General features: G+C 36.7%; 1 protein-coding gene across 1 annotated transcript in view; it reads right to left on the bottom strand.

Annotated features, from left to right (window-relative positions):
- The window catches only part of CSMD3 (CUB and Sushi multiple domains 3), a 1,276,067-nt gene that overhangs the window by 424,589 nt on the left and 824,760 nt on the right, over positions 1 to 26,718 (bottom strand). Inside the window, 3 exon segments of the mRNA XM_030304305.1 lie at positions 14,533 to 14,727; positions 18,398 to 18,724; positions 23,772 to 23,954. Of these exon segments, the coding sequence (XP_030160165.1) occupies positions 14,533 to 14,727; positions 18,398 to 18,724; positions 23,772 to 23,954 (705 nt within the window).

Below are 26,718 nucleotides of genomic sequence, written 5' to 3'. Positions count from 1 at the left end.
TCCTGTTAATCTGTCTCATGTAAATGTAATTCTTAGTCCAGTTGGGAAATTAATGGGTAGAGAAGAATTTTCTTTCCCTTTACATCTCAACCAGCAAGGATTTGAACAGAGGCAATTTGCCTTCCTCACACTTCTCACATGCAAAACACAGAAACATAAAGTAAGCATGTCATAAACTCTATAAAACAAGATATGTTCATGGGGCAGGGGTCTGGAAAAGGGGATGAATTAAGTCCTCAAAGAAGAGAATCTGCTTAATTTGAGCCTTCAAGGATGAGTCAGGTTCATCAGGAGGAAAGAGAGAGATAGGCATAACAATGTTTCCAAAAGAGTACAAAGTTAGGTTAGCACAATATTTAGCAATGCCAGTATCTTTTTAGGGAACCAAGAAGTGATGGGACATTAAAGGGGAAAAAAGGTAGAAAAAAACCTGGGAACCTATATTATGGAAAGTCAACCACAGGCAATTGAAAAATTATAGACAAAGGATATATATATATATATATATATATAGAGAGAGAGAGAGAGAGAGAGAGAGAGAGAGAGAGAGAGAGAGAGATAAAGAAAAAGATTTTCATTTAAGTGGCAATTGTATGTAAAGTGGACTAAGGGCAATACATATGGAGTTGATGAGATCATATACTATTATGCAGAGAAGGTATCATCAGATGCTGAGATATGATGGTAATAGGAAAGTACTGACTGCAAGAGATATTTAGGAGGTAGACTCAAAAGCATTTATTAATTACATGCAATGAGTGAGCAAGATGAAATCTCAACTGGTCATTGGGCCCCTGGCTTGTAATGGATGGATGGTGATTCCACTCCCATAATGGGGAGCACAAAACAGGATGGAATCTTACATAGAAAGATAATAAGATTTGATGCTGAGGCTAAAAGGTTTGTGAAATATCACAGGAAAAAATAGAAAATAGAATCTGGAGATCTTGTCTATATTGGGCATCATTTTCAACACAGACTAATGCTAAAGCTTTAATCCAGGTAGAAGATAAAGGTGAACGGGTAGAGGGAAGAAAATTAAAAGGCGGTTTAAGATGCAACCTTTTGAAAAAAAATAGTTTAATTTAATCAAATTAAGTAGGTATTGACCGATACTCATTATTATATCACTGCATTTTGGCAAAGGCTGGGATGGACTATTTCTGCTTGGGTCATTCTCTCCTTTAACTGTTTACATTAAGATATCTGTAGCTGGTAAAATAAATAAACACCTAGATTTTAATAGCTTAACAAAATAGTTTATTTCTCACCTGACCAAAATGGCCTTCAAATTGACAAAACTTTAGACAGACTTAAGACTCCAGACGACTCACCTAACTTCCTTCAATACTTTTCCACTAGCCCACCTCAGCCCTTAAACCATCCCTCAGTGCAACTGAGTTCAATTTCTATTGCAAAAGTCTTGAATAAAGTCATACATCCTCCTTGCCTCTAACTCTGGTGAAATATTTCTTTGACACAATCATGTGGCAGTATAATGAGATCACTCTACTAGCAAGATAGCCTCCCCCCCCCCAAATTCTCATGACACAGGATGAGAAAGGGTTGGCCACTTTCAATGTGTGACTTCCTAGAGTGCCTTGCAGGTTATTTCCATTTCAGTTGTCCGGAAAGGAAACAGAGTGTGGAAGACAAGTCTGTGTATGCTTTTTATGAACCATGGCCTACACATTATTTATACTACTTCTGCTTACTCACACGGTCATATCTAACTGCAAAAGAAGCTGTGAGAAGTCCTTCAGCTGGGTAACTGTTTCCCCATCTACAATTCTATATAACGAACAGGGTAACACAGCTTAAAGATGAACAGCTACATATTTCTGCCATACCAACTAAGAGAGACATGTGTTCCAGTTTGGAGTATGTTTTTATATACGTTACTTAATTTGATTCTTTAATAATCTTGTAGCATAAAAATGCTGGTTTCTTTCCTTTGCCAGTTTTGCAGATGAGGAAAAAAGCATGAAACACAACTTCACAAGAAACACAAACCTGGGTAGTGGCAGAGGTGAGATTCGAATTTGAATCTTAAAATTCCAAATAAGGCACTATTTCCAAGATAGATGTATTGGATTCCTTTTTATAAGAGACATTTAATTAAACATATCTTATTCTCTTTAAGGTAGATTTGATGAAGACAAAGATGGATGGTTAGGGGGAAAGAATATTCAACCCAAAGGTTTTTTAATACAAATGTGAAATTCTAGCAACACCGTTTAAAAAAAATGTTTATTTAGTTACATTGAGAGAGAGAGAAAGAGGCAGAGAGAGAGGGAGAGAGAGAATCCCAACCAGGCTTTACATTGTCAGCTCAGAGCCTGATTTGTTTAGTTTCTGCTATATATACGATATTGTGCCAGGTGCTAAAATTAAAAAACATATTCATGTGATATTTCCTCTGCCCTCAAGAGACACACACTCTATAAAGAAGACAGACACAGCTAACATGCAGTACAAGTACATGCTTAAGCTGGGTAGACAGTCTAGCAACACAGGCAGGGTCAGATAACATCCTAAGGACATTAAATGGAAAGAATTCTTAAAGGCAATTTTGTCAGAAGTGAATTTAGATTGAAGGAGAAGGAGAAGGAGAAGACAGAGGAAAAGGAGGAGGAGGAAGAGAGGGAGGAGGAGGAAGAGAGGGAGGAGGAGGAGGAGGAGGAGGAGGAGAACAAGAAGAACAAGAACAAGAATAAGAACAAGAATAGAAGATAGGGAGAGTTGGACAGAAAGAGCAGAGTTAGGAAGTGAGAAATACTAATGTGTATGAGGGAGAGTCCAACAGTTCTGTGTGTCTGAAGCTTACACTTTTTGGAGGAAGAAGGAGAAGACGTCATGGTTTTATGCAGTGGTTACTCCTTTTGAAGCCTTTCCAACCTTAGTGGGCACCTCGGGAACTTGTTAAATGCATATTTCCAGAATACACTTCTAGTAATTATAAGGTGGGATCCAGAAAGCTCCATTGTGAACATGATCCTCCCCCCACCCTGTCTTCACAGGCCATTTTGCTGCTGTTAGCCCATAGACCACTGACCAAATCTAAGATATGACTGGTCTGTAGCGTCAAGATTCTCCTGGATAATGTCTCAGGTTCCTGAGATAAAGAGGTGTTTTGCATCTGTTAGTGAAATACAGATTGTTGCCTCTAAGCCCCCTTGTCTTTGGCAATAAAAACAGGGCATGCATGACCAATATAAAGTAGGCATAGTTCATTTATCTACTTTTATTTCTCTAAGGTCTGAAGAAAGTCTGTTATAAATAATTTGCGTTGGAGTGCTGACTCATTTCTGTGTTGCTTTAAGTAGAACGGACAAATTCAAAATAGCCAGTATGTTTTAAGACCTGTATGAAAGAGTCAAAAGTGCCTCAGCCTACATTCAGATAAAATTCAGATAATGTTTAGTGTTCCACAGCAGGAGACGCTCTTTCATCTGAGAAGCGGCAGTTAGGTGCTCACAAGGGATTTGTGGATGGGAAGAGATGGCTTTGATCTCAGGGGTTTGGCTATAAGTGAAATTACAAAGTGAGTATTCTAACATTTGGTCTGAGAGATAGCCTTTCTGTGGAGCTGTGCATGATAAAATCTAGATACCACATCCAGGTTATCAAACACTGATGTTTCCATCCTTCTCCCTACCCTACCTGGCTTTAGGGATATAGGTATGGGAAGTAATCACTGACTCTCTTCAACCTCAGAGAGGTTGGGTATTGTTTCAAAGAAAATAATGAGAAACATGTTGGGTCTGAATTTAGGATAAAAAGAGAAACCAGAAACACACAAATTAAAGGGCCAGGGTTACAGAGAAACAGGCACAGCTCTGCACCTTCTTCCATTGCCCCCTTATCCCTTCTCTGTCTCATCCCCCTCTCCCCTGCCCCAACAGTGGGAGCAAAACCTTGCAGATTGTTAGTACTTCCATTTCCCTAGGGTAGCTCTCCAGGAGGATGGAATTTAATACTACATAAACACGTAATTAAAAGTGGGGTTTATTTTTAGATGTACACACATTCTCTCAATGAGAACCACAAATAAATTCTGATCTATGCCTTGGATTGTCACTCTCATTGCTCCCTCAAAAGAAGTCCCTCCAAAGAGAATGCAATATCTGTGAATGAGAAGGGTTTCCTTTCATTTGAAGCTAATTGAGTTCAAGAGAAAAAACTCTTATACTCAAAGGGAAAGTTCATCAGGCATGTGGATTCAGCCTTTTCTCCCAAAAGTTCTTCAAGGACTTCCATCCCATCCTATTCACTGAAAGAATTCTCTCAGATAACCCATTAGAGAGTAAGAATGAGAATAAGCCATAGTGATGCAGAAAGTTTTCCTCTGAGGGCAAGGAAGTTCTTGCTTGAGCAAACATTTTATGGTGCATTCTGAAATTGATGGAACAAAAACAGAAATGGTCTCTTTCCTTTTTTCCTTTCCTTTCCTTTCTTCTCCTTTCTTCTCCTTTCCTTTCTTCCTTCCTTCCTTCCTTCCTTCCTTCCTTCCTTCCTTCCTTCCTTCCTTCCTTCCTTTTGCTGCTTTCAAGCATGCACTGGCAAATCTCCATCTTCTTAAAAAAATGTTGGACAGATCCTCTAATATTCTCATCACTTTCAGTATTAAAAAACTTGGTCTAGCCCAGTGGAAAATTCTTATCTTATTCTCTCCACCCATCCATCCAAGGTCCATCCTTGAGCAGTGGCCATAGAGGCTTGGAAGATGGGGAGAAGGGTGCTGATGGAGAATCAGAACTTGCTGATTCATTCCTCCATTCACTTCAGCACTTGGAATAGTCTCCCCCCTTGTCTTGACTCCTTCCTCTTCCTTTTAGGTTCTTTTCCTTGTGATGTGTCAGGACTAGGACAGGACAGATTGTGCTGTCAGTCTTTCCTGGCTATGGCTGTTTTCCTCATTACCCCTGACTGTTCCCTGATGCCTTTATTTGTCAGATATGGAAAATATTTGTTCTCCATGAGAATAAATGTGTCCTTTGGAAAGACCAAGAGTGGGGAAGGTGGCTTCTTATAGGAGGAGCTCAACCTTTTCCAGTAACTTCCTTGCTCCTACCCCTGGCAGTATACCCTATGGTTTCAGGCTGTTGAGTTTCCTACAGTTGGTGGCCAAGCTTGGGTACCTTCTTTAGTATTCATTTAATGCATAGGAAATGCATATCACTGACTTGCCAAATTGTTTGAACTAGACAGCTTTCCTCGTCTTCAGTCTGTCAGCTTTCACCACTTTTCCTCCTCTTGTTCAATCAGCACAGAAGACAGATCAGCAAGTACTACATTGTATAATCAGATATCCACCTGGGGATTCTTGTTTCTCATTCTCCCAGGCAACTCCATTCTCTATGAGGGATTCTTCTAAAGCCCTTCCCTTCAACTTGGATTGAGAAGAAAAAGACTAGCATCCTCCTTCCTATAGGGAGATAAATGAAAAAACTGAACAACTTTTGACTTCAACAGTTTCAGATAGATTGACAGATAGATGGATAGATCTAGATCTTGATCTGCCTTGCTTTCTTTTTTGCTGCTTATATAAATTGGGAGTGGGGTGCCTGAAGTTATGATTAAGAGAGATGAGTTAGTTAGAACACACTTAATTAGCCATGAAGGGGGTATCTGGACTTCAATTTATTATTATCTTTATGATTTTTTTTTATAGAATGGGTATTGAAACTTTTTTCTCCTTGGTTGAGCATCTAGGTGGCCAATTCCAAAGCTATAGAAAAATTTGCTTCTATACCTTGTTTGCCATACATTTTGCTCCTAATGTTTTTTCTTGTCAGGGAGGCTACAATGGCAATAATATTAAATATTATGAATCTTCACAAGGAAGAGGTGACTTCTCTTTCACTTAGTCTTAACTTGGTGTCTTAATTAAATCAACAGCTTTGAGCCAATAGCAACTAATCTGACTCTTCCAATGTATTTCATTAAATGTAATCCTCTTTATCTATAAAGCAGTCCAATGAATGTATTACATCCTAATTATATTCAAGAACATGACCATGTAATCCAGAAGGCCAATATTCTATTTCCATTTTTGTTGAGGGGATTGCTTTAGATCAAAGAAGCTATTGTTAGCTAGCTACAGCTCAGAGAGCAAGGGAGACATAATCCAGGTAAAAATGAGGAGAAATGCAGATAGTGTGTATGCATCAGAACCCTTCTGAGTCTCAGTGAAGAAATGACTATGAAGAAATTAATCAGTGAGCATAGGTGAATTGGGCAACAAATCATTTCTACAGAACTGAATAGGAACAAGGGAAGAAGCCCAGTTAGGGACTTATTGTAGCAATTTGGGCCAGAGATGATGGTTGCTGGGACCAGGATGTCAGCAGTGGAATAAGTAAGAACTAGATGAGTTTTGAATATATTTCAAAGGTACAGCTAACAGATTTTTCTGATGGATTATGTATGGCTGTAATAGAAAGAAAGGAGTCAGAAATTACTCCAAGAAGTTTGGCTTGAATTACTGGAAGAATGGAGTGCTATTAATGATGATGGGGAAAGTCTGTGACAGTAGCAGGTTTGGAGTGACAGGGGGAGATCAGATCAGTTTTGGACAGGTTAAGTTTGAGATGCCTATTAAACATCTACATGGAGATGTTGAGTAGGAAGTTGAATATATGAGTCTGGACTTCAGGGCAAAGAACTAGGCTGGTGATGTAAATTTGAGAGACATCAGCACATAGATATTATTTAAAGTTAGAGACTGGTTGACAGTTACCCATAGAGTGAATGGAAATAGAGAGGGGAAAATATTCAAGACCTAGCTCTGGAACAAACAGAGATCATCAGGATGAGGAGAAACCAGGAAGAGAGACTAAAATGAGCCTGAGTAGTATATTTAATAAAAGGAAACTCAAAAAATATATAAATTTTAGATTGTCTAACTTATTTTACCATGAACAGTTAAATAATTATAACTCTAAAGTATTAAGAAACATCTGATTTTAAAAAGTAAATGGTTATGTACTTCAGATTTTATAACAAAATAATGAATACATTTTAACCCAACTCTCATTTTTGGTCTGTAAATAAATCCTTCTCATCTTTCAGTCTACCTGAGTTGAGTTCAGTAGCTTTAAAAAATGACATTCACCAATGAATAATAAATCCTCATACTCAGGAACAGTTTCCTTCTATGACTGCAACAAAGATAGGAGACTTAATTTATGTCCAACTGTCTTGATTTTTAAAACAGGAAACTCTAGATGACATAGTGTTCACTGCTTGACACCTAGAAAGAGAACTTTCTTGTTTTATTCTGTCTTATGGCATGGTATCTTTTTCAAGTTCTTTTGGGATTTGTTGGCTGGTTTATTACTGGCAAATACAGAAGCAGGCATTCATAAAGTAGAAATGCGACCCAGAGAATAGCTTGAAAAGATATGCCAAAAACTTGATCGTTCTCCTCTTTTATTTTTTTAAACTCATGCATAATTTCTTATAATGAGATATAATGCATTTACCAACCTTCCAAGGAGATAGAATCTCAACTGAAACTATTAGAACAGGCTGAACTTTCTTGGGGACACAGTAGAGTGGAATGAGTAGGTCTCGTGTTAGTCTAAGGGTTGAATGTGGAGGAGAGGGACTAAATACATGGAAGCAAGGGCATGGGGCTGAGACAGGGAACATAGGAAGGGAGAGAACAGCTTAGTGATGATAGGACTGTATGTAAGCATGAGAGAGAGAGAGATAGGATGATGATGGTGATGATGATTATGAATACAATGACAATGATGATTATGAAGATGATTTTTACATGTAACAGTTACCCTGAATGGGAGGATGGGGGAAGAGACAGCTCAAGAAGGTATTTGGGAAGCTTTCTATTTACTGTACTGCATAAAACTTTCATATCTTAACTCTTAAAGAAAAACAAAGCAAACATGTCTGTTTTTTATTAATGCTTCCTGAATAACTAGGACACTTCCTGAGTCTCCTTGAATCAAATCATACCACATAATTGAGCCATACCAGCAGCTAAACTATTAGAAAAAAAATATATAGTGCCAAATGATGAAAGATAATCGTGCTGAGCAGAATATCAATGCAAAGTCAGAAGGAGATTATAGAGACTACTCTAGATTGAAATGACAATCCAGGAGAGACTGCTTAGTTCAGAATAGGGTGTTCCAGCCTAGACTCTGGTTGAGGATCACATTTGAGCAGTGTTACACAAATTCACAAAAAGGAGGTAGTCAAAAGACTTTTTCATGATATCACTATCTGGAAAATGGTTCTTAGGTAAGTCCAAAGGACACCCAATTTTTTGAGACACCGGAGTGCTTTCTCAAAATGGAGAGGTTGGTATATGTCTCCTGACCTGCTCCATTGACCTTGCATACTCCCAAAGGATTGATTGCTACTGCTGGATCTCAAATTAAAGTGACCTTGGTAATCACTAGTTCAAGCCATTTCCCTCTTGGAAAATTCCCTTTTCTAACGTGCATGAAGGAACTGTCAGGACTAATGGGAACACTGTCATCAGTTGTCAATGGTATCATTCTTGTATTATTCATTATTGTTATTATTGATGTTAAAAAGAGAAATGCTTATTTGTAACCATGTCTCTATAAAAAGTGAGAAATCACACCTCCCTCTTAGGAGGGCAGCGTGTTCTATTTAGCCCATCTAATCTGTTTCTGTTATTGCCTTGCTCCTGTAAGCATTTGAGGTTATGACTCCTGATCTATAGCACTGGGTATTAGGTACTATTTGTGAACTCAGATCCATCAAAACCTCCATCTAATGGCAGTCAGCCTCACCACCCTAGAGGACATGAATATCCAAATGAATTTGAGCTGCGTTCAAATGCTGGAACATCATATGCTGGGTATGTGGTAACCTCATATAAACAGTTAAAAGTAAGACTTCCACTAGGAAAAGGTATGAACAGATGGGAGGATCAGAAGCACCTGTAACAAGTACATGTCAGAGTTGATTTATAGCCAGTTTACCAAGTAAGCATATATTTAAACCCCACTACAAAGAGACTTATGAATCTGGTGAAGCAAATCAATGCTAAGAAAAAAATAAGTTAATTATGGCTATACTTTAGAAGGATGAACTCAGACTAATAGAGTTTAACCTAAAAATGGTAAAGATAGACAATGAGGAAAGAAGGCCAAATAATGATGCTCAGATCATTTAAGGTATGGAAAATATATGTCTTAGCCTTTTAGAGCTGGCATTTGGACAGGCAGATTATGGTGGTCAGAGACTAGTGAGTTTCCCAAAGCCCAACAAAGGAAACCTCTCTGAGTCAAATATTATACCTTGAATTTTGTCTTCTGTATAGCAGTATTCATTATAAGGAACATTCCAGAAACTAGTAATGTGATTTTACTGAGAAAAAGACTCTCCTGCTTGGTATTATGAAGGAAATCTAGTTGCATATTATTCCCTTGAGAAAAACAATTAAGTGAAAGCAACATCTTACCCATATTTCAGAAGATACATTCATACGCACAGGTGAAGAGAGAAATAAACCCAAATACAGTAATAGAGTGCTCCTTTCCCCTATTTTCCAAATTTCCAAGCACCTAGGCTTGTAGAAGAGACTTTGAAGTAAATGTGGTGAGTCTCACAATGCCCTCAGAGGCCCCTGAGAAAAATTCTGATCATATTAGGAGAAAGAAAAAGGGTGTGGAAAGAAGAAAACCCAAGGGAAAAATATTCTAAAGAGAAAACTGAACTTCCTGAGGGCTGAATTTTAGTGAGGAGGCTCACAGGTGCCCAACAGGGGTTTGGGCTGTGCAGAGAAAAAAAAAATGAATGTGAGGGCAGAGGGGTCTTGAGGGGACCACAGGGCAAAAGAGGGAGGGTGTTTATGTAGCTGCTCTGAGGGGAAACTTTGGTGAAGACAGAAGAGGAGGATTTTTAGGAAGCTTTCATGGCATATCGTGAAAATCCCTATGGCAGCCCATTAAAGTAGACCTATGATAATCGTCTACACTATTCATGGGCTGTAGGTAGATCTTTGAAGGAGACACCATGCAGAGACTGGTCCTAGATACAGCCAGTTATATTCAGGCTACAGTCTTAACGTATAAATGAAGAAGTCATTGATCGTCACTAAACTGAGTTAGGCGAACAGTTTGTAGAATTCAAAGTGATTTTGAATCAATGCTGATTACAATAATTAATGTGTTTTGTTTTCCATTAGCAAAACTGAAAGATCATAAAGCTTTAGAATGTCTGTAATCTCTCTTTCTCATGAGGGAATTTTGTCAACCCATTCTAGAGAAAAGGGTTCAAATTTTCACAAAGATAGCCTAAATCTATCCTTAGTTAATGCATCAGTGGTGAACTTCGGGTCAGTGAATAAAATGTATAACCCAATTCTGTTCCACAATTGTATTTAAGCTCCCTGAAATGAATCCAAGTTCAGCTGTGGGATCATAGAACTGCAACAAATTATGATCTCATGTCTCTCTTTCCTCTCACTAATCCCTATTCAAGGACTAGGACTGATAAAACATTTTCTTTCACTTTTTTCAACAATTTTCCACAGTTTTAGAGTTGAAGACTGGTTGTCATGGATTACTAATATGCCAAATGCCTAAACTTGTAGATAATTGCAACAGACGGTGTTGGGGGGCGGGGGCGGCGGCGGTAGTAGAGGGAGAGGGCAATCTTTAAAGAGGTTGAAACTCTGGGTTTTATTATCAAAACATTTTATACTGACTTCCTTTGCTCTATAAATTCTGATTGAAACAAGCAACTTCCTTCTTCCTAATTTTAACACATAGCAATCCAAACATTTTAAGCAACTTTCAACAATGCATTTAATTTTGGAATGTTCTGAGAGAATAAAATGTAAAGAATTATTTGTATTTATCAAAACATACACAAGTATGTATTTCACCTATATAAAATATTTAATATGATGACAAAAAAGTTTCAGCTAAAATAGCAAGCATATATTGAAGGCTGTGATCACGCCCCAAAAGATAAATTGCAATAAATAATAAGCAAAACTTCTCTGTCAAAATACAGGTCTAAAGGACAAAGAAGTTGGGCAGAGAGGGCTCCCAGACATAGTTTTTTGCATCAGTGGGAGCGGCTGAGTGGTAGAACCACCACCACGGTGAAAACACATTAGGAGAGAAAAAGAATGAGCTTTCCTCGGCTAGTCTCAGGCTTTGGTTGTTCACAGCTAAGTGGAATTGAGGCAAAACTAAAACTAAAAGAAATCTTTACAAACCTTAGAGTCGCAGAAATTACACCCACCAGAGTTAGTTATACAGGAGTTGACAGCAGTCTGCTTTATTGGGTGGAAACTGCCTCACAACATGGCCTGGGATATGGCAGGTAACCTGGCCCGGTGCCACGGTAAGATCGCTTTCAGCCCACTCTGACTCTACCTTCCCTGTCTCCAACTTGAGTGTTAGTCATGTTCCCACTGTGGGATAAAATCCAGAAACTGGCAAAGTGAGCCAAGTGTCTGTAATTTCACTCATACACACAGAAAAAAAATACTCTCCTTCAGGAATTCCACAAAGCTCTTTTTAGGATGTCACAAGGGCCTCCTGGCCCGTGCCAAATTAGAGTTCAGAATATTTGTTCCACTCGTGTTTAAAGGTTAAATACCATTCATTTTTCACAGTGAAAAATCTCGCTAAAATTGCTCTCTCAAATGAAACAGTGATTCATAAAAAGATTTGTTGGTGTCAAGCTCATTATTTTTACTCCCCGTTCAGCTAGGAAACAAGTAGCTTCTCAACCAACACCCAAGTGAGGCAGATGAGGCTCTAACCAGACTCAACAGTTACCCAGAGGTGGTCTCTGTCTCTGTCCACTGGCCTGTATACAACTCCTAGGGCAGAGAAGGGAGAGGCTCTGATCATATCACCTCTGAGCTAAAGTGGCTTCCCTCTGGCCACAGGATAATTTTAATCCATCCAGGATTGTTTGCAAAGCCTGGCATGCTTGGCACCCCTCTTATTATCATCAAACCCTGAGCCTCTCTATCCTCCACTCCAGTACATGCCACTCAGTGGCATTCCTTCGGCCTGAACCCATTTTTTTCTTCCATCTCCTACTTTTCCTTCAAATACTAGTGTAGGCTTTTCTGACTGATTCCTCAAGTTTGGATCAGCAACTGTTCAGGAATGAATGTGCTCAAGGGCAAAGTATAATGGGAAAAAATTAACATTACTTTCTGTTTTTCTTTATTTATTTCAGCCTTTTATTGGGCAATCCTGTCATGTAGTTTGAAAACACAATAGCACAATCATAACCATCGCGAAGGTAGCCCCGACTAAACTCATAACCTTTGAGGTTTGGAAAAGAACCGTGAAGTCATCTAGTTCAGTCCCTAATATTACAAATGAGAAAGTGATTAGAAGAGGAAGGCGGTGCTAAGTGAAGGGGCTAAGAGGAAAGCATAATTGCGTGGTCTGGAGTAGTTCATCACGAGACATTATGAAAATGTTCAACTCAATGAATGGCAGCATTTGTAGGTAATGGCTGTATTAGTCAATGAAGTCTGCTATACTTCTGAAAATTATACATTAAATATTCTCAATTTAACAGCCAGAAATTGAAAAAGAAAAAAATAAAGGTTTCATTGTCAGTTTGGACACACGTAAGAAGAAAAATTGGGAGAGCAAGAAAAAGAAGTAATTATTTACAAATTATCACCTAATCATTACATGGTGATCTGCAAAAAAGTGTTTCCTGGCTCTAGTTTATCTGTTCCTTAGTAAAAGTTCTTCTATATCGTTTTTTAAAAATATTTATTTATTTATTTATGAGAGTGTGAGCGGGGGAGGGGGGGAGAGAGAGAGAGAGAGAGAGAGAGAGAGAGAGAGAGAGAGAGAATTCCAAGCAGACTGCACTCTCAGCACAGAACTGGACATGGGGCTTGATCTCACAACTGTGAGATCATGATCTGAGCTGACATCAAGAGTCGGACACTCATTGGGCTGAGCCACCCAGGTGTCCCCTTCTACATCTTTTTAAATAAAACAGATATGTAACCTTTGGTACTGGAGTGGAAGGAGAAAAGAAGAATGTTAATCCCAATGTGACAATTCTAAATGAAGCTCCACACCTCATATACACAACCTATAGATTCTAAATCGACACACTATAGGGGTGCCTAGATGGCTCAGTCAGTTAAACATCTGACTTTGACCTAGGTCATGATCTTGTGGTTTGTGAGTTCCAGCCCCGTGACAGGCTCTGTGCTGACAGCTCAGAGCCTGGAGCCTGCTTCAGATTCTGTGTCTTCTCTCTCTGCTCCTCCCCTGCTCATGCTCTGTCTCTCTGTCTCTCAAAAATATATAAATGTAAAAAAAAAATTGTTTAATAAATAATTTGACACATTATACTTGATATATTTTATTTTTAAGTAGGATCATCCTTCCTTCTTGTCAATATAATTAGTGACTTTAGATAAGTGTATATATTCAAAGATGTAAACTTTCAAACGTTGCATACACACACGCATACATTACACACATATATTTCTTTGAATTTTCTTGACTATATCTTATTGAGTAAATCAAAATTGAAAAAAAATGTTTAGTGAACTATGCTGACAAAAAGTACACATTTTAAATAATGGCTGCTTTAGCATAAATTTATTTATTGCAAATAATAATTGTTAACACATTTTTGAAGATTCAATATCGATACCATAAATAGTTAAAATACCAAGAAAAAAGATGACTAGAAACTAGAAAGTGTACTAAACTGTAACTCTGAAGTACACTAAAGAGAATTTGCACACGCAACCAATATTTACCATTTATTAATGTATACCTTTTATTAAGAGTTCTTTTTAAAGGGGACTTTTTAAAAGGTTTCTAAGCAATTATTTTAACATGAAAAACTAAAAGTGTAATTTGTTTAACACATATACCTAATGTATATATGCATATATGGTTAAATACAGTTTCCAGTGCACAATGATGATGGTATAATAGAAGAAGATAGGATTCAGTAGGAAGAGAGGGAAAGATTAGGGCCTGAGGTCCCTGGTTGGGGAAAAACACCTATTTTGTAACAATGTTGGGAGTATCTGACCACAGCAAACCCTCCCAGGCCTAAGGTTCTTCTTAAGAACATAATAGACCCCACCTATTTCCTCTCGGGTTTCTCTCAGGAATTTGACAAAAGACCGAAGTATGGCCATAGACCACCCTCATACAATGGAAACGAGCCAATCAGGAGTGGACAATCCAGCACCTAGAGCTATCAAGCCAATAAGGTAGAACCTGAGGAGGAACAAGGGGGAAGGAGGGAGTGGGTGCTGACCAGAACCTTCTACAACAGAGACTGTTGCCTATAGTCACAGGCATTCACTTTCTAATGTTCTCTGTAAAGAGAGCTTTTCTACTCTTCTTCCTTTCTGATCTTACATTCTAAGGAATTTTGGCCTGCTGCTCATTTTGTGTTCACCTCTTCATTCTTCAAAGTGGCGAGACAACGAGTCCCGGGTATTGTGGTAAAAAATCCTGCAACGATGGGGTTATAATTTTCACTGACCATTGCACTTACCTCCACATCTTGGAATTGGTCCACTCCACATTACTTTTCCATCCATAAGAATACACGTAATTGTCTCTGTTCCCTGGGTTTTAATAAATCCTTCTTCACAAATAACTGAAATCGAACTTCCTAATTGAAAGTTGTCCCCAAACCGCCGTGCGTTGATTGGTATTCCAGGATCAGGACATTCATTATGCCCAAATGCTGGAGAAGAGGAAACAAACAAAAACACACAAACAAGCAGTATGAGAGGGACCCTTGTGTATGTGGAGTGAGAAAAACCGACTTTTGAAAAGATTATGTTTATTTCTAGATAAGCCTTTATTTTTTAAAAAAGAAAAAAAAAATGAGAGCCTCTCCTTTTGACCCTGTTTGCCTGTGATGTATATCCATGATGTAAATAGGTATGATTGTTTTAAAATATGAATTATAATCTAAGATTACATTTCAAAACAGAATTGTTTCTGCTTACTTCTGGAGATCACTGGGGTTTACGGTATGTAAAATTTTCTGTATAAACTGGTCAGAATTCCAAGTATTGTGAATACAAAGCACGTTGACCACATCTCACTGCAAACTTTCGTGATGTTACTCCTTGGAATGGAGAAATAGTCTTGTGAGGCTATAGTGAAATGTTCCAATCTGGTATGAAAGTCTTAAAATTTCTTTCTAATTTTCCATTTGTCATCTATTTTCTGCCATCTAGGAAAAGGGAAGGGAGCTAACTCTTATAATTACTATGTTCTAGCCACTGCTATAAGGAGCTTTGGAAATGTCATTATCTCATTTAACATTTAGAACTTTAAAGAGTAATGTGAGATTCAGCAACAGATAAGTATTTGCCTCAGGTCAGAGAGATAGGATTGAAATGTATCCCTTTGTACGGCTTCTAATTTTTTTCTCAACAACATATTGTATCTTGGGTTATTTGTTTCTTGTCGGAAGAGAATGTGAGTTCTTTAAAAAATTTTTTTTTTTTAATCTTTATTTTTGAGAGAGAGAGACAGAGTGCAAGTGGGGGAGGAACAGAGAGAGGGAGACACAGAATCTGAAGCAGGCTTCAGGCTCTGAGCTGTCAGCACAGAGCCTGGCATGGGGCTCGAACTCACAAACTGTGAGATCATGACCTGAGCTGAAGTCTGATGCTTAACCTACTGAGCCACCCAGGCGCCCCAAGAGAATGTGAGTTCTTGAATTCAGGGCCACTTTATTTTATTTTGTGTCTCCCAGGATATATTTAGGCAAGTCTTAGCAAGTCAGCAGCAGTGTAGGGACAATATGCTTACATATTAATATGCTTGAATTTCTGAAGATTATAGATTAAATGAGCCCTCCAAATTTCTCATTTTATTCATCTGTATGACTAAACATGCACCATAAATGTTTAAATTAGCACAATACAAATGGAAGAATATTTAAAATAGCAAAATCTAAATGTGTAAAAAATAGTTTGTGAGGTATTTACATTATTATATTCATGCTACATAAGTACATGCAGTTATTTTAAATTTTCTCATTAATCATTACTTTGATATTGTTCATAAATTATATAATTTTGATTTACCATTCTCCTCATTTTTAAGTTAAATAGTATGGAAGAATATTAAGGTAAATTCTAAAATAGAGACAATATATTTTTGTAGATGCACTTATTTCTAATTATTGGTTTTTGTTGTGATTCTAAAAAACCCAAAAACCATAAAAAGAGGTTAGAGTGGAAGAGAGCCAAAGCATAAGAGACTCTTAAAAACTGAGAACAAACTGAGGGTTGATGGGGGGTGGGAGGGAGGGGAGGGTGGCTGATGGGTATTGAGGAGGGCACCTTTTGGGATGAGCACTGGGTGTTGTATGGAAACCAATTTGACAATAAACTTCTATATTGAAAAATAAATAAATAAATAAAATAGAAAAACTAAAAAAAAAACCAAAAAAACAAAAAAACAAAACAAAACAAAAAAAACTGCAATTGATTAAGCCTTGTTGTTTCTCTATATAATGCCTGATAAGTTTTTTTTTCAGAAAAAAAATAACTTCAGTAGAAAACATTAAATATAAGAATTTTCATATGATCAATTAAATTATTTACTAGAGACACAGAACAAGAAACAAGGAGGCATATTTCCATAATTCCCTGAAGGTACCATAGACACTAAAGTTAAAAATAATGTGCCTTGAAGACAAAATAAAAATTATAAATAGATAGATAAGTGTGTGTGTGTGTGTGTGTGTATACACATATGAAATATTTTTAAAAGCGCTTTCAGATAAAGCAACTCTTTTATACAGCAGTCTGTATGACACATGTCACAGCTAATTTAACTTTAATGATATACAATTACATGTTGACAATTTCACCACTAGTGACACTTGGAAAAGGCAATAACTGCTTTCTGTTACTAATTGCCAAAACTCAGCACTGATTGTCAGGGTTAGGGATGTGATTCTTTTTTTTTTTTTTTTTTTTAATGTTTATTTATTTTTGAGAGAGAGACAGAGGAAGAGAGTGAAACAGGGAAGGGCAGAGAGAGAGGGAGACACAGAATCCAAAGCAGGCTCCAGGCTCTGAGCTGTCAGCACAGAGCCTGACGCGGCTTGAACTCATGAACAGTGAGATCATGACCTGAGCCAAAGTTGGAGGCTTAACCGACTGAGCCACCCAGGCACCCCTAGATGCAATTCTTTTTTATAGAACAGGAAACTAGATCCTATTGTCATATGTCACAAATATTAACAAATATTAACTCATCAAGTTGGTCAGTATGTGCCAGAGTGTGGTACCTTCAAGGGAGGGGGAAGAAAAAAAAAAAAACAAAAAAACAAGAAAAATCAGTAGTGTTCTATTCTTTAGGAAAACATTTGCAAACAGAAGCATTAGTATGTGAGTATATTAACCTACTATGATATATTCTCCTTCATGTGATTCATCTTTTTGCTATATTTTTGGCATTTTTTTTTCAAAAAAAATACAAAGAATGTGAGTGGCCGACAATAGGTAAATAACCTCAAAGAAATGTCAAAATATAGCAACATAGTAAACACAATTAAATAAGATGCTAAGGTAGTAGTTCAAAAGGCAAGTAAGCAATGACAGCTAATGTTTATTGAGCATTTACTATGCACCATCTACTCCATGACAAATTATTTGCCTGCATCACCTAATTTATTCCTTATAGAAACCAAAGATGGTTTTACTGATGAGGACACTGAGGCTCAATTTTAAACCTAAAAATGGGGCAAAGCCAACATTTGAAGTTGTACAGTTTCACTGTAGAGAGGATGCTCTTAATCTCTAAGGTATTTCTCCCCATGGTGGCAGGTCAGTGGTCTACTGCTCCTATGTTAATGATTTTCTCTTCTGTAATGTTTCTTGTGAATTTCAGCCTTGTGAATTTCATCTCTAGAATTGTAACTCTGTGCTGTCATTATTGGTTTAAGGTTCCCTATTGGTTTATGAATATTTTGAAAGAAAGATTTATTTCCCTTATATGTTTGCACACCAATAATGGAGCAAAGTATATGATACACTTTAGGTTTGATCTTATGCTTATAACATTTAATAGAATAAACTAATATATTGGCTGACATCATAATATTTGAAACATATTTCCTTAATATCAGGCCTCTCACAAACCAAGAGAAATGACACAATAGGGAGTAAAATATGGTTGGAAATGAAGAATTGTTCCTGGTACATTATATGTATATAGAGGGAGAACTTGTTCTATACATATATATATATATATATATATATATATATATATATATATATATATATAACATTGTTTAAGTTTCCTTGTCTATGGAACCAGAGAGCTGGTTTACATGATTCCTTTCTAGCTCTACTTGGTAGAAATACATTATATGGAAAACTTACTGTTATAAGTGATGTTGAAGCCACGTCCTGACATTGAGTGGTCAGCTTGAAATTCCAATCGCAGTATATGACTATTACTAGTCAGATGGGAGGGCACCTCGGCCCCAGTAAAGGTTCCAAGAATCGGGGAGTCTGGAGAGTCACCATCTTTAACCGCAAGGAAGTCAAACTGAGATTCCAGATCAAAGTCATTGAAAGAAAGATGTATCCGACTCCCTGGATCAGAGATTATGGTCCAGATGCAGTTTAAATTATTTCCATACCCTTCTGGGTAATCAGGAGAAAGCACTGTTCCCATTGGTGCAGTAAAGTTAGACAGGCAAGGAACTGTTAAAATTATAAAATACAATAAATGTTCAAAAGTAATATTTCACATTATTTTGCCACATTCTACAACTATGATAACCAACTAGTAGCTTGAAAAAAATAAGATTAAACAATGTAAATTATCTTATAAAACAGAGAAAAAAGGTTACTATTTTCACATATTAGAAAAGGCAACTATTACTTTGGATAACCGTGTGCTTAAGTATGCACAAAAATATCATAGGAGTAATAAAGGCAATTTATTTAGACATCTGTCATATTTATGTTAGAGTGCTATTCAAGGTTTTTGTTTCTTTGCATACGAAAGAAGACTGGTGAGGCACCTGGGTAGGAAAGAAGACTGGTGAGGCACCTGGGTAGCTCAGTCGGTTAAGCAAGGGACTCTGGATTGACTTCTGCTTCAGGTCATGATCTCACCCTGGGGGGATCGAGCCCCATGCAGCCTCTGTGCTCAGCTGCTGATTGTAGAGCCTTCTTGAGATTCTCTCCCTCTTCCTCTGCCTTGCCCTTCTCCTTCCCTCTCTCTCTCTCTTTCTCATTAAAAAAAAAAAAATGGTGAAATATATATAGATTTCCACACAAAGCAATAATGCTCATCAAATGATTGAAGACAAAAAATATTATGCAGATATTAACAGAACTGGGATGTTGTAGCACAGACAAAACGTGGATGAGGGTGGTGACTAGGTGAGTTTCAATCCTACCATTGCCATGGGAAGCTCTAAGAGTTTACAACACAGATAAGGAGACAAAGGAGACAAACTAACTTTTATAAACATCCACCATTAGTGGCTAATGCTGGAAAAACAACTAAACTCACACCTTTCTAAGATGAAGTCTCTCACTGCCCCTGCTCCATCCCTCTCCAGTTTTCTTTTAACTTTTCAAAACATCTAAGCTAAAGTATCACACAGAACATTTAGAAAGTTGAAAAAAGATAAAAAACAGAAAAGCAAATGGTCTTAGTGCATAGCGGAAATCATAAAGGAATGATGTATTGTCTTCTGGTGTTTTTTATTACATAATTTAAACAAAATCAAACTCATCTAATTTTGCACCAAATTTTATTTACAAAGCGTATGAACCTTAGGCCTGAAAATAGTTTGCTACATTTCTGTCTAGAAAAGTTGTATTAACTTTTACTGAAATATAACTCATACTGAAATACAATTAATACGTTAGAGAGTACAAAACCTCCACCAGCATAAAATATTATGAGTATTTGACCTTTCTTAATTGATAGGAACAATGATATCTCATATTATCAATTTGCCCTTCTTTGCCTACTAGTAAATATGAAGATTCCTCCATTTTCTCTTTTTTGGGAATTATAGGCTCATGAAATCTGGTATTTAAGACTATGAACTCTTAGTTTATAATATTCATTCAATATTACAATTCATATAGTATTCCTACATTATTCTGTTAATAATTTTAGCATAATTTGTTTTAATTTGAGTTAAAAATAATAATTTCTTTATATTGCATTTAAGTTCAGATCTTTTATTAACATTCAGAAATTAGACCAATATCTACCTATCTACAGAAATATAAAGACAAAAATATACGTATACCTACATATATGTATAAAATATGTAAAATAACAATAGGGATTATATATATGTGTGTGTGTGTATATATATGTGTGTGTGTATATATATATATATGTATATATAATCAGTTACTTATTATACATGTATAATTATTTATCATTTTAAATAAATACTTTTTTTTTTTAATTTTTTTTTTTCAACGTTTATTTATTTTTGGGACAGAGAGAGACAGAGCATGAACGGGGGAGGGGCAGAGAGAGAGGGAGACACAGAATCGGAAACAGGCTCCAGGCTCCGAGCCATCAGCCCAGAGCCCGACGCGGGGCTCGAACTCCCGGACCGCGAGATAGTGACCTGGCTGAAGTCGGACGCTTAACCGACTGTGCCACCCAGGCGCCCCTTAAATAAATACTTTCTAACCTAAGCCTGCCTCGTCTGTACGGACCAATGTTAGGAGTTAAAAGCAGGTCTTGGAAACTGATAGCCACTGGGCTGGATCCAGACTGCAAATGTGTTTGATACAATTTTTTCTTATGCCTGTACAAAAATTTGAAGTCACATTTTAAAATCAATCTATTTCACATTGAGGCAGAAAAATGTGGAGTTCTAGCTTCTTTGAAAAAGTGAATCCACTACAGTTGCCTACCACTTCCATAATGGGGACACACGTACCTAGTCCTGTGCCCTTTTCAAACTTTTACCTGCCTGCATCCAGGAATCTTCTGATTCTATAACCCTTGATCTAAATGTAGGCTCAGCAAACGTGTTCTGTAAAGGGACAGATAGTAAATCCTTTGGCTTTATAAGCCACATGGTCTATTTTGCAACTACTTAAGTCTGCCACTATAGCAGGAGTCAACTCTTAACTCTTCCTATAGCAAGGAAAGCAGCCATGTGCAACAGGTAAACCAAAGTACACAGTTACGTTCCAGTAAAACTCTGTTTCCAAACGAGGCTTCAGGCTAGATTTGTCACACAGTCCTTAGTTTGCTAGTCTCTGATCTAAATGATGCCTATTTGGGACAAGGGATGACCAAAATCTGTCATGCTGATCTCCTTTGTCAGATAAATAGGCCAATGCCAATATAATACTCTAAACCCTTAATTGTATTAGATGCAGTTGTTACTGTAATTTCCTTTGACTCAGTGTTATATTTCTGTGAGTACCATATTAATTTTACGGTAGTAACAATATTGTTAGATGTATCTTTATGTACTTTAGTACATAGGCACTTTTCCTTTTAAAAAAGTCTCATGTCTATTCTATCGTTGCCTGTTTTTTTTACCTAGCTGTGTATCAGCACATTACATCAGTTCTCAAAGAAATTATGTTAGGATTTTTACTGAAATTTCAAGGCAATTTCTATATAATTCACATATTTAATATAATGCCCTCTCATTCTGGAGCATGCATCTATCTCTTTTTTTTTTTTCCATAAACTCTCCTTTTCTGAATAAGCTTGTAATTTTCTGTGAGTTATTTGGAATTATGTAAGAATTATTTCTACATATTTTATAATTTTATTTTTCTGACTAAATTAACTTTCAATTACATTTTCAAATTAGATATTGTTGGTATACAGGAAACTATTCATTACTACATATTTATCATATATCAAGTTTTAGGACTTTATTCTTTTTAAAAATAGTAAAAAATGTCTTCTCTAGAATTTCGAGAGTTTAATTTGTTTTAGTCAGCATTATTTTAAATATTTTATTGACTGTATTTTAGCATCTCTTAAATGACTTAAAATAGTTTTATTGTTTATCTTCTTTTAAATTTTTTAATGTTTATTTTTTAGAGAGAGAGAGAGAGAGCATGAGCAGGGGGAGGAGCAGAGACAGAGGGAGACACAGAATCTAAAGCAAGCTCCTGGCTCTGAACTATCAGCACAGAGCCAGACACAGGGCTCAAACCCATGAACTGTGAGATCATGACCCAAGCCGCAGTCGGATGCTTAACCAACTGAGCCACCCAGATGCCCCAAATAGTTTTATTTTTGGTGTGATACACTACATTACTAGATTCTCCATATTACACAAACATTGTCTCCATGGAAGAATACCTAGAACTAAAGGTCTTTAAGTGAAATCTTTTGAAGTATTGCTAAGTTTTCCATAATGCTAACGAAATCCAATCAAATTCTCCTAATATATTGTCTTCTTTCACAGCAGGAACTTCACAAGGCGATCTTGGTGAGGGATGAACACTGACATTAAAGGAGAGGGATCTATTGAGGAGGTCTATGCTCTCTTCCTCTCCTACATTCCCTAAAGAGCAAGCAAAACATATTTTAATTAGGGAAATTTCTGGAACATTCATAAAATACCCACTTTGCTAAAACATCAGATTAGGTATCATTGCAATATGTATCCAGACACTATACTGAGAGATAGTATTGCTTGCTTATTTTCTATTTTCTTTTTCTTTTCTTTCTTTTTACTTGTTTGTTTTGTTTTGTTTCTGTTTTTGAAGAGAGAGAGAGAGAGAGAGAGAGAGCTTGCATGAGTAGGGCAGAGGTGCAGAGGGGAAGAGAGAGAGAATCTTAAGTAGGCTCCACATTCAGTGCAGAGCCCAACACGGGGGTCAAGACCTGAGCCGAAATCCAGAGCCAGACACTCAACCAAATGAACTACCCAGGCACCCCTATTATTTTTAACTATGCAAAATATATATTAGATGACCTCTAGTCTCTTTAAAAGTTCTGTTACTTCTTTAAAAATGTTAAATAACTTCAGAATGCTACATAAGAAACATTTTTTTTTTATTTTCATGAGTATTGGCTTTCTACGTTACCATTGAATAGTGAATAGTCAAAACCAAAAAGCAAAATTTTCCATATTGCACCCATATCTGGGAAGTTGCATTTGTTGGTATTTAACTGAAACTAAAAGTATATCAATAGATAATACAAATTATATTTCTGTTGTAGTTACATTGGAATGTTTTCATGTATTTAAACAAATACATTCTTTTAATCCAACCATACTGTATATCATAAACATTAATGGAGTTTTTTTCTGTGCAATATAAATAAACAGCACATAAGTATGCTTTAGTGTGAGCATCTACAAGTAAAAATAAGTTCATGCATTATACATAGAATATAAGCTTTAAATATTTTGTTTCTGATTGAAAATAAGCATATACTATCTTGTTAAAATAAATAAATGAATCTACTAGAATTAGCTCAGATGTATAATTTCCATAAGAGGTATCCTATCTATAAAGTATAAAGTGCCATCAATAAAATTCTGTAAGAACAGATGTAATATATATTTTGCAATTACCAAGTGAACTATGTTAACTTTATTTAAATCTTTAATGAAATTTATAATTTGGCATAAGCACACTTGTTAAAGATAGTATCACAAAGTGCTACTCATTCAAAAATAATTACACGGTTCCAGCTCTTTGCAATTAATTACAAAAGCAATTATATGCAAGGACAGGGTAACATATGCTATCAGAAAGCAAAGCATTTGGTACTCACAGATACAGATGGGTATGTTTGCAGACCATTGGTTATTCTCTTGACAAACAATGGATTTCTCTCCAATTAATTCAAACCCAAACTGGCACTCGAACCTTAAAACATCACGATTAGAAAATCCATCTCCTTCTCTAATTCCATATAAGGGTGTACCAGGATCACCACAACTTTCTTTTTCAATTTCTGCAAAAATAGAAGATTAAAGTCACCTTCCAAGGGTTTTAGGCATATGATATCTGCATGCCCAGTTTAGTAGATGTACACTCTCTATATCTGAGATATTTCAGAAAAAAAAAATATTAATACAGGGGCGCCTGGGTGGCGCAGTCGGTTAAGCGTCCGACTTCAGCCAGGTCACTATCTCGCGGTCCGTGAGTTCGAGCCCCGCGTCAGGCTCTGGGCTGATGGCTCAGAGCCTGGAGCCTGTTTCCGATTCTGTGTCTCCCTCTCTCTCTGCCCCTCCCCCGTTCATGCTCTGTCTCTCTCTGTCCCAAAAATAAATAAACGTTGAAAAAAAAATTAATACATTTTCCAAATTTAATTTTTTTTTCTTTTGCTACTCTTCTTTTAATTTTTTTAACGTTTATTACTTTTGAGAATGAGAGAGAGAGAGAGAGAGTGCACAAGCAGGGGAAGGGCAGAGAGAGAGGGGGAGACACAGAACCTGAAGCAAGCTCTAGGCTCTGAGATGCCAGCACAGAGACTGATGCGAGGTTTGAACCCACAGACCATGAGATCATGACCCGATCCGAAGTCAGACACAATCAACTGAGCCTCCCAGGTGCCCCTCTTTTGCTATTCCTGTGAACACAATTTGATGACATGAAGTTAGGGAACAATTAATGTAGTTCTCTCATTTTGTAGATGGGAAAACTGAGGTCATCAGAGCACCGGCCAGTGTTTGTGCCCAACAGCACAATTATGACAAGATTTAAATTTTTGTCTGCACTACATATATGCACACACATATATACACATGTATGTATTTCCCCCAAATACTGAAAACATTTCTTATCAGTACATGATGCAGTGAACCCTTACATCATGACCAGGATGTGAGGTAACATCTGCCTCAGTGCTCCTACAGCTCTCAGTGAATGCCTTTCCCCTAGAAGCAGCCATTTTCCCTGACACTTGTTGGTTTAATTATTTCCCCTACTAGACCCCCCCCCAAAAACTCCTTAGGACAGGTATCAATTTTGTATTCCAAATTACCCAGATACATTCCTCCAGAAATGTTTTTTATATGAATTAAAATGAAGAAGGTTGGTTAAAATTCTCTTAAAAGCACATGAAAGCACTCTCTTAACTTGTATTCAAAGAGGCTCCAAATGTCTGGGGTCTTCACGTGAAGCTATGAATGTCAGTGGTAAATTACTGTGATGGTTGTTTAGGTTTTTAATTCACATGAAATCACATTAATACAGTTCTCAAAACTACAGCAAAAAAATTAAAATTACAGTTAAAAGGCAAAAGTTGGAGATAAAGTTATGGCCTCTATTCTGATATTCCAACAAGCATACATTGTTGGTTCTGCAATCTACCAGCACCAATTTAGTGTGTATCTTTCCGATTCTTTCCCCATGCTTTTATAATTATACATAGACACACATAATATGGATTATAAACATCTATATTTATATGAATATAAAAATCTTACCTACAACTATATAGTATTGTTTACGTATGTATGATACTTTATGTGGTAGTATGCTGTCAAAGGTATTCTATAACTTGCTCTTACTTTAACCAAACAATAATTTTGGATTAACTTTTGAACACCCTTATATTTTTAGCAGAAACCACATATGGGTACAATGATTCCTTTAATACACTGGATTTGATATTTTCTTTTTACTTATGCCGTAGTGACTTTACTCTAGATTTTTGTATAATTCTATCCCTATCCAGGTGTAATATCAGAGAAAGAGGTTTGTAATTTTGCAACTTTCACTGGTCTTTAGGCTAGTTTGTAGAACAGGAAAAGTTAGATCCCTGGGTGTTAGAATGTGTTAAGAGAAAATGTTGGCTGAGTGTGGGCTAATTTTGAAGTAGGTATCTATCAGTTTAATCTCTCCAAAATTTTTTTTTCTACTCAAAGCATGTTTTGGGGGGTGGCAGAGGAAGGGGCAATATTGGCAACTTACATATTTTAGAAAAATGACATTTTCCAGGATTTGGAAAATGTTAAGTGGGAGTAAACAGGCTTAAGTGCTAGGTTATGGTGGGATGACATTGTCAACAGGCTCACAAAATTGCATTTCTCTCATGCCTTGAAATAGAAATTGTTTCTGTTATCAAAAAAATGGATTCTTCTTCATCTGAAAATGTCTTTATTTTGCCCTCACTATTGAATGATAGTTGATAAGCCACAGATTTTAATTCAAAGTTATGTTCCATCACCATTTTGAAGGTGTTTTTCCCTGGCCTTGTATCCATCCAGTAATTCTGATGAGAAATATGATACCAAAGGGATTCTAATTTTCTTATAATTAATCTGTCCTATGCATCTTTCTTCTCCCTTACCATAAATAGTGGCATTCCTTTTTAGACTTGCTGGGGGTTTTATTTTATTTTGTTTTATTTTATTTTATTTTATTTTATTTTATTTTATTTTATTTATTTTATCTTATGTATTATTTTATTTTATTTTTAGTTTAAAGAGAGAGAGAGAACATGGGTGGGGGAGAGGGGCAGAAGGAGAAAGAGAGAGAATCTCAAGCAGGTTCATGCTCAGTGTGGAGCCTGATGCAGGGCTCAATCTCACAACCCTGGAATCATGACCTGAGCTGAAATCAAGAATCGTATGCTCAAATCAACTGAGCCATCCAATTGACCCTAGACTTGCTGTTTTTAATGTCACTATCATTTACCTAGGTATTGGTTTATAATTTTTTTACACTTGGCGCTTGATAGATTTTATCTGTCAAATAACTTGCAAGGTTTT

The sequence above is a fragment of the Lynx canadensis genome, chromosome F2, assembly GCF_007474595.2.
Source record: "Lynx canadensis isolate LIC74 chromosome F2, mLynCan4.pri.v2, whole genome shotgun sequence".
Taxonomy (NCBI): Eukaryota; Metazoa; Chordata; class Mammalia; order Carnivora; family Felidae; genus Lynx; species Lynx canadensis.
Note: the sequence above shows the minus strand (reverse complement) of the source record. Positions and strands in the feature narration are given on the sequence as shown.